This window comes from Apus apus, chromosome 7 (genome assembly GCF_020740795.1).
Source record: "Apus apus isolate bApuApu2 chromosome 7, bApuApu2.pri.cur, whole genome shotgun sequence".
NCBI lineage: Eukaryota > Metazoa > Chordata > Aves > Apodiformes > Apodidae > Apus > Apus apus.
In genome coordinates this window covers 28202073-28211150 of record NC_067288.1, presented here as the reverse complement: position 1 = coordinate 28211150, position 9078 = coordinate 28202073, and the positions used below count along the sequence as shown (strand labels likewise).

The 9078-nt window shown below is 46.0% G+C and overlaps 1 protein-coding gene across 1 annotated transcript; it reads left to right on the top strand.

Moving 5' to 3' along the window:
- The first annotated feature begins 333 nt into the window (after window positions 1-333).
- Window positions 334-8698, top strand: LOC127387138 (cytochrome P450 2J2-like). Its single transcript, XM_051625124.1, has 9 exons — window positions 334-1046; window positions 2193-2355; window positions 2965-3105; window positions 4705-4865; window positions 5716-5892; window positions 6434-6575; window positions 6732-6919; window positions 7841-7979; window positions 8469-8698. The coding sequence occupies exons 1-9, from the start codon at window positions 840-842 to the stop codon at window positions 8645-8647; spliced, it is 1497 nt and encodes a 498-aa protein (XP_051481084.1). The 5' UTR covers window positions 334-839; the 3' UTR covers window positions 8648-8698.
- Window positions 8699-9078: the final 380 nt, after the last annotated feature.

Genomic DNA, 9078 nt, shown 5'->3' with positions numbered 1-9078 from the left:
GAGGTTGATTCATGGTCACAGGAGTCACTGTCAGTCCATTGCAGCCTTCTCCTGGGACTGCCTGATGCTTTCAAAGGAGATTTTCAGAAAACCCAGGAGATTTAAATGCATAAGTTCCAATCTCTCCTTCAGCTGGCAAGCATAAGAGCCTATGTTCTCACTCTTGAAATTAAGCTCCTTTAACTCTCCTTTAAGTTGCTGGGCAGACCCCTGGGCTCCTGCAGTGATTCCCTTGTCTGAACTTCACCTGATGCCTCCAGCAGAGCCAGGCAGGCTTTGGTGGGCACTGAAGGCATCCAACCCTTTATAGACAAGGCTTAGGACTTAACAGGATCAGCCCCTCAGTCCATGTTATGGTGTCCATCACCTCAGATGCCTTGCTGTTATTTAAATTATGCAACACCCACTCTATATAATCAGCCAAGTAAGCTGCTTTTACCTAACCTCAACCATTTCTAATGCTTGTAATCCCAGTGAAGTGTCTGTATAAAGGAGCTCCTTGTTATGGGCAGAAGGGAGGAATAGTCTTCCATAAGAAAGTTAGGGAGTTGAGAGAGATGTAAGCTAAAGGTTTGCAAGAGTGCTTTGGTTTGGCCCAATGTGTTGAGTCTTTGGGGTTGATTTTGGAGATCCTAGTGTTTAAACTTATTCACCAGGTGGTCTGGCAGTAGCTGGACCCGAGAAAGCAGCTGACCTATGGCAGGCCTGTCCGCAGCAAGCTATCTGCATCTTAGCTTGCTTTGTTTACTTTCCAGTCCTTTCTTACACCTGTTTTAGCAAAAGTAGCACCAGCATTAAGTCCCTTCCTGGGATGAAAATCCGTGAGTTCATCAGCCAAGATGGAGCTTCAGTTTTGGCCTGATTTGGTTTCGCTCTTGGAAAGGCTGAACTGTTGGATGTTCTTTGTGGTTTTGGTCGTGTTTGTTTTGATTATTGACCTTGTGAAAAAGAGACGACCCAGGAATTTCCCTCCAGGGCCACAGCTCTTTCCTCTCATGGGAACCTTTGTGGACTTCAGGCAGCCCCTCCATCTTGCACTGCAGAAGGTAAGAGGTCTGTGGACGTTCCTCCTACTAACAATATTTTGCCTCATCCAGTGACTTTAATCCCCAAACCTGCAAAGCAAGGACAGCCTCTGAAGAACTAGCTATATAACAACTATGTATGATAGACAAACTTCCTTGGTTTTATCCCTCACTGTCACCTTCTTCCATGGGAGTAGGAAGGTCCAAGGGGAAAGAAACATGTAATGGATGAAGACCTATAGGTGCCTCTTATTTATTCCCATCTGACCCTGACCATTTTCTGCTGGAGCCCAGGAAGGGTTCGGGGCGCGTGGGGTTGGTACAGATGTCAAGTCCTGTGTGAGTATTGAACTGTTCAGACCTTGAAGATCAGCTCTGGAAATTGTCTTGTTGCTGTCTTTGCTCAGAGGCCAATGATTTGCACCATTAAATGTGAAAGACACATTTAAGATCCTGAGTTAACCATCTCTGTGGTGGCTTCTGTGTTGCAGAAAGAGGCAGTGATTGCTTTGGAAAGGTTTCCTTCCAGGGCTTTGTCTTCCACCAAAGGCAATGAGAGGTACCTTATACATGCAGAGTATACTTCTCTGAAAAAGTGGAAGGAAAAGTTCTGACTTGCTGGTTACAGATAGCCTTTCTGGTGACTATTCATCTCTTCATTTTAAGTAGCAGGCCAATGCCAGCCTTGCTACCATGGGTTTCAGCCAACCCTTTTGGCCCTAGGCTGGGTTCACGATTCACCACCAGCAGTTCAGGGTAACTTTGTGTGTCCTTTCACGTAGACCTGGTGATCCAGGTGGTGCCTTCACCTCCTCTGTGAAGAAGAAGGATGGAGTAGATGCCTACCAGTTAAAAAACAAGTTATGTTCTTGTTACAAGTTAAATTGGTGCAACCACCTGGTGAAACCCAGGTCATACTTGCTACCAAATATAAGCAAACCATCTCTCCCACACTACTGCTCTCTAGCATTTTTATGCAGTCTCCAGCATTCACGGAATAGTTTAGGTTGGATGGGATCTGCGGACTTGGGTTTGGGTTTTTCTTAGGATCCCTTGCTTCAAACAGGACTAAGTTCAAGGTTAGATGCCATTTCTCAAGGTCTTGTCCAGGTGAGTTTTTAAAATCTCCATCTTCTTGCTCTCAGAGGGTGATGATCTCTCTTTCAGCTCACAGGTCGGTACGGAAACATCTTCAGCGTGCAGTTTGGAAGTCTGACTTTTGTGGTAGTCAGTGGGTACCAGATGGTGAGAGAAGCTCTTGTCCAGCAGGCTGAAATATTTGCAGATCGGCCAAATATTCCACTTCTCCAAGAAATATTTAGAGGCTTTGGTAAGCACAACTGCTAGGGCTTCGGTACATTTTTTTTCATCTATTTACAATGATAAAAATCTGAGTGAAAGAAAGAGACTGAATTCAGCCCTTGGTAACTATACCTGTAAAAGCTTCCACACAAGAACAGAATTCAGTCTGATAATCTCAGAAGTGTGCATTTTAATCTCTCTGGGATTTAGGGATGATGGGATCAAAGTCAGGTCTTGATGAAAGAGGAGAAATAAATGCAAGCTGCTCAGCAGTCGATGTACTTGAAGAGTTTTCCCCCCTGGTTTTAATTCCTCCTTCTTTCCCCCCCCCCCCATTGCATATAGCTCCAGAGATGGGGAATGGTGCTCCTGCCTCCAGCTCTGCCAACAGCCTGATAGTACTTAGAGTATTTTGGCTTACACCTTTTTTTCCCACGCAAAGTGACAAAGTAGCAGATTAAAGCCAATCCATAAAGCTAGATCTTTAGCATAAGCCAATCACTCTTGAATTTTAATTCCCAGGCAAAACTATAGTTTTTGATGTCTATGGGTTCTGTTTGATTCTGAGTTTCTGAAGCCTGTCACTCATGTGTGACCTGGAATGAGGTTTGTTCTCTTGGTTTTTTCCCACCCACAGGGCTCATCTCATCGAATGGGCACATATGGAGGCAACAGAGGAAGTTTGCTGCAGCCACACTGAAAAGCATTGCTGTGAGCTTTGAGGAGAAGGTGCAGGAGGAGAGCCGGTACCTCGTGGAGGTGATCGAGGAGGAGAAAGGTGGGTGGTTGAGGTACAGCACCGTGCCCAAAGCTGCCAGCTAAATGAATAAGGAGAAGTAAAATTCTTGCTCCAACACAGCTCCTGACTTGCAAAACATTTCTTCAGTAGCTCAAATCTCTACTTACAGACTGCACCTTTCGGCACTTCTGTTAGACCTCAGGCCTACTATTTTAGTTCTTCCTTATTAATATTAAGCAAATATAGAGTAGGTGTTTATAAAAACATGCATATTTGTATGGTAAGAAAGTCCCATCATCTGTGAAGGAACAAATGCAGCTCTCCTGCTAGAAGCCCATACACCCAGAGGCTTAGTTAACCTCTGCTTGTCCTTGGCTTTGCAAAGTATTTTAAAACTTGTTTAGTCAGGCTTTCCTTTTGTATCATGCACAGATGAAGCATGTGCCTTGCTCTTTTATGGTCCAGCTTTTAAGAACTGCCAGAGGGGTCTTAGTAAGAATAATTTATATGTTGGTACATGGGTGATGTTGCACTTCAGCTTTAAATAGAAGCAGATGGGTTTAGCTAGTTCTATGGAGCTATATATAGTAAACAAGAAAGATCTAAATAGGAATTGTGAAATTATATACTGATCTTGCTCCATTTTAATTGCTGTTGCACTGAACAGGCCAAATACTTCATGTTGCCAATTGATTATAGTCCTTTATAGTCTTAATCAATAAACTAATTAAGCTGCTGGTTTGAGCCTTTCTTCCCATTAGTAATGACAAATAGTGATCATGTCCATCACTCTAATATCTGAGCACCAGCTCAGTTTAATTACTTTCTTGAAGAGTGGAGGGAGCAGCAGTCCTGCAGAGTGTGCCTTGCATTTCAAATGATGCTCCCCAGCAGAGCGGCAGCAGCTCAGGGCTGGGCTGGAGTCGTTGCTGAGATCAGTCTCTCCTACCATGGCTAGTGGCTCTCCAGCCTGCCTGAATGTGCCCTAGGAGATGATGGTCTCTGCTTGATAGCTCTCCCAAGGAATGCAGGTGTGCAGCACATCTGTGGGCTGTATGAGCTAATTCTGGATCTTACAGGTGGCTGCAGAGACTTGCAATCCTCTCCCCCCCCCCCGCCCCTCTCACTCTCCTTCATCTCACTTGGTTTCTCTGTGGTGGACAGTCAAAGGCCAGTGCAATGGCATTTTTGCAGTGTGGTTAATCCTGAGCTCCCTGCCTTTGAGGGACCCTCTCCTGGTATTTAAAATTGGCACCAAATCCATGTTGGTGCAAGCAAACCCAAGAGCCATAGTGTGGCATGCTCCCAGCTGTTTTCCCTGGAAAGCAGTTCAAAACCTTCTGGGCAGCTCTGTGCTAACCTCGGTGTGTGCCAGCAGCCTGGGCTGGAAACAGGGAGGGATGTCCTTGGAGAAAGGATGTCATGGCACACATGTCCAACCTCCAGTGGGATGCTGGAGGTGATGAGGGTGGCAGGGACCCCGGGACACAGAGTGAAGCCTTAGCATCACCATAGGTGAAAAGTAGATGAGGTCTCACCCCAACCTCCCAACCCCTGATCTGGTAGAGATTGTGGTTTTGACTGAGGCTTTAAATTAAAAAAAAAAGGAAAGCTGTCTTTTCATTTCATGTCCTCCAGGACAACCATTTGACCCTCATTACAAAATCAATAGTGCTGTTTCAAACATCATCTGTTCCATAACTTTTGGGAGCCGCTTCGACTACCATGACAACGGTTTCCAGGAACTGCTGCACTCACTGGCTGAGACGCTGCTGCTCATCGGAAGCTTCTGGGGCCAGGTAAAGCCGGTCGGATGCTTTTCTAGCTTCAGCTGCATATAAGAGCTCACAAACTGGAGTTTCTGCGGCTCTGATGTACCTCCTTTTTCCTGTAGAAAAAGAGTATTTTACAATGGAAATGACCACAGTATTGCTTTGCATTAGTCTGGGCTTGTACACAGTGTCCATCAAGGAAGCAAGTTAAATTATGGAGGCACATGGAGAAAAAGTGCTGCAGGATTGTAAAACCAACCTGATGTCTGACATAACTGGAGAGCACTGGACAAACCTTAAAAATATCTGTTTCCACAAAAAGAATAGTCAGTTAGTAGCACTTTCAGTGAAAATTCCCTCCTTTTCCCTCACCCCTTTCCCAAGCAGCTTCTCAACTAACTTTTACTTATGACAAAGCAATTTGAGAGTTCAGGTTTATAACCCAGGTAGGTGGATTTGGGGACAGGCTGCACTTATCTTCTGCACAGTTGCACACCATGGTCCAGGTCTGATCTCTCTGCCCTCCACAGACCCCCCCATTAAGGGATGCAGAGGGGCTCTTCTGCATCCACACGGATTTATGACTCCTGTGGCCACCTCAGACTTGTCCTTCACAGTAGGTGACAGCTTTGGCCACCCAATAGTAGTGAATTTTGCCAGCAGAAAACATCTGGCCAGTTCTTGCCTCATTTCTACTTGTTTATGTCTGTGTATCTAAATTCACCTTTATAGCAAAACTCATTTTTCTCCTGGTAGCAAAGGGAGCTAATAACTTCTACTGTCATCTCAACGGTGATGCCTGCTTCTTTATTTTATTTTTATTTTTATTTTTTTTAACTCAAGAAATGCTCTTTTTCTCTGTTTGATGTCTCACCAGCTGTATAATGCTTTTCCTTTGGTCATGAGGTGGTTACCAGGACCCTTTAGGAAAATCTTCAGGCACTGGGAGAAGCTTCAATCATTTGTCAAGGGAGTGATTGCAAAGCACAAGGAGGATTTGGACCAGTCTGAGGCAGGAGATTATATTGACTGTTACCTGAGGGAAATAGAAAAGGTAAGAGGGAAATACCTACAGCTTAACCTAAGAAATGAGCAGATGAGACTCAAGCCTGTTCTGCCACAGGAGTCTGAGCCTCCTGCATTGCTTTCTTCTCCCTACCTCTTCCACAACAAACTTTCACAACAGCAGGAGCCTGATCACTTTGAAAACACACAGATTTTTATTTTTCTTTCATTTGAAAGTATTTACACTTTGTCTTCTTGCACTTTTCATTCTGTCATGCAGCGTAGGAGGACTCTCAGGGCATGTGTTCACGTTTCTGTGAGAGCTTGCAGGCCTGTGTTTGCTGTTGTGAAACTTCACATTTAAACACAGTACCTGCTTTCAAAAGTCTCTCTACAGCAAACAGGGTGCCTTTCAAAGCATTCCACAGGACTTGTAATTCATTGAAAGTACAGGATAGAAATTTCCAAGTCCAGGGGTGGTGGACAATAAAATAGCAGCAGGAGTTGACTTATGGATGGATGGTTTTGGGTTGAGTTCTTCAAAGCATCTCTTACCTCATAAGAGTTTTCATTTCTGTTCTTTTCTCAAGTTTAAAAGTGACACCAGCTCATATTTCCATGAGGAAAACCTGCTGTGCTCCACCCTGGACCTCTTCTTAACTGGGACTGAGACAACAGCGACCGCCATCCGCTGGGCTCTGCTCTACATGGCCGCATACCCCCACATTCAGGGTAGGGTCACTGATGGGTCCTTTGTTTAACCCCAAACCAGTGACACTCAGAAAACAAAGTAATTTCCAACTCTACCATGTCAGACATGCCTGTTCACCACGTTTCTTACCAGGAACCGTATGGGCACAGGTCTTCTTTTTTCCTCTCTTCCTGTAGAGAAAGTGCAGCTGGAAATCGACACGGTGGTGGGGCCGTCCCGCCAGCCCACCATGGCTGACAAGGAGAACATGCCCTACACCAGCGCCGTGCTGAGCGAGGTCCTGCGGGTGGGCAACGTCGTGCCCCTGGGGGTGCCCAGGATGGCCACCAGTGACACCACCCTGGCTGGCTTCCACCTGCCCAAAGTACGTGGAGACCATCACCATCAGCCCTCCCATTGCCCCAGCACAGCCAAGCCTTCATGGCCCAAGTCCCAAATCTCATCTGGACAGGAACCAATCTGCAGAACCTTATGGAGATAACACACTTATAAAGCGAATTAAAGCCCTCTTGATGAACACTGTAGGGCTCTAATGGGTCTCACCTACTTACGGAGGAGAATTGTGAGATCCTACAGTGTTGGTCATAATTTTCAGTTTTACAGGTTTTATCCCTTAAGTTTTATACAAGACACCTGCCAGGCATTATGGGAGTAGAGGGCCAAGAAACATAGAAGAGCAGTTTGGCTTTGTTAATTCCACAGAGTATTAAAAATAAACTATTAAAAGTGACACTTGATAAAAGCCAGGCAATAGGTGTTGATGCATATGCACTGCATTATGAAAACAAGTATGAGCTTTAGTCTCTTCCATGTAAATGATTGGTTGCATCAAGGAAAATTACAAAAAAAATTGGGCATTTTGCTCCACATGGATGAAAATATTTTCCTTTTTCTGATGGAGGATGTGGAGATAAACCAGATCAGGGAGTTGTTTTTTTTAAAAAAATGACAGTAAAGCGGATCAATTGACTATAATTTGGTTAAATTGCCTCGAATTCCTATGGGAACACCGTGTTATCAATGTAAACATGGTTTATATTATCCCCAGTGACAGCAGCACAAGGTAGGGATCAACACTATGGTGATACATAGAGGAGCACAGAAGTGAACAATCCTGTAGGCTTTCACCCTCACGTAATTATATAGCTTAGGAAAAAAACACTTTGCCCTTAAAAAAAAAAAGTAGTTCACATTATGTGTGGAGCAGAGCTAATAATAAACTAGTCTGACAACACTTCAGCTCTTCTCCATCACGTAATCAACCCGTTTTCTCCCCCTCTTGCAGGGCACCACCCTGATGACCAGCCTGACTTCGATAATGTTCGACAAAAACGTGTGGGAGACTCCAGACACCTTTAATCCTGAACATTTCCTGGAAAACGGCCAGTACAGGAGGCGGGAGGCTTTCCTGCCCTTCTCTGCAGGTGGGATGATGGATGAGGAGATGGTTTTCCTTTTTGCAGTGCTTTTTTATTTCCCCAAGACACCCTGTCCAGAGGGTACTGCTCCTTGTCCTGCTTTTCAGCCCATTCCCACAGTGAAAATCTCAGTAACAGTTAATACTGGCTGCTCAGGGCAGGAGGGAAATCAGTTTGTTATGGCAGGATGAAAAAAATAAGGCTTCTTCCTCTTGCACAAGCTGAGTAAATGGGGGAGCGGGGGTGGGGGGTGGGGGGGGCCGTGTTTGCTGAGTTTTCCCCCTCTTACATCTGTATCCGAACAGCCATGGCAGTTTGCTCAGCAGTCAACTTCTGGGGAAGGTTTCTGCAGAATGTGTGGGTGAACATTGCCACCTAACCTTTCAAGGAAGAAAAGCTCCCGCAGCCTGTGCAGCGCGGTGCGGGCGAGCGGAGCCTGAGCAGTGGCTGAAGCTCGCTTGGGACTCGCTGGGGTTATTTTTCCTCCTTCTCCAGGCAAACGGGCTTGTCCCGGGGAGCAGCTCGCCAGGACAGAGCTCTTCATCTTCTTCACAGCCCTCCTGCAGAAGTTCACCTTCCAGGCACCATCAGCTGCCACGCTGACCTTCGCCTTCACACTCAGCCTCACTCGCTGCCCCAAGCCCTTCCAGATCCAGGCGCTGCCCCGTGATTGAGGCTGGCCTGGGGCCGTGCCCCCTCAGCTCTCCACAAGCCACAAAGTGTCCCTGCTCCCATCCACACCACAAGTTTTTGACTGGAAAGTTGGGCCACAGACATCTACCACCCACAAACATGCAGGTGGCAGTGGGGAAGACATGAGGGCCCCATCCTGCACACTGCAACAAAGACAAGCCTTGGGGCTCTACCCTTCACCTCTGTCCTGCTCCCCTCTATCAGCTGGCAAAATATATTACTTTAAAAGCTTTATTATGGAATTTCCACCATTAGCCCCTCTCAGGAAGATGCCTGCCAACTGCAAAACCGTGGGTGCAGTTGGGTCCACAGTGGCTCTTCCAGAGAGAATATGTCCACCACCCAGAGACCAGTTAACAACCCGTAAATTCCAGTGCTGCAGCAACTCAGATGGCCATGGACTGTGTTTTCT

Bases quoted from the DNA above. Each gene is read 5' to 3' on its own strand.
- LOC127387138 (XM_051625124.1), top strand. From the start codon at position 840: ATGGAGCTTCAGTTTTGGCCTGATTTGGTTTCGCTCTTGGAAAGGCTG. The intron at 2,356-2,964 runs GTAAGCACAACT...TCCCACCCACAG, and splicing joins AGAAATATTTAGAGGCTTTG to GGCTCATCTCATCGAATGGG. The intron at 3,106-4,704 runs GTGGGTGGTTGA...CATGTCCTCCAG, and splicing joins GGTGATCGAGGAGGAGAAAG to GACAACCATTTGACCCTCAT.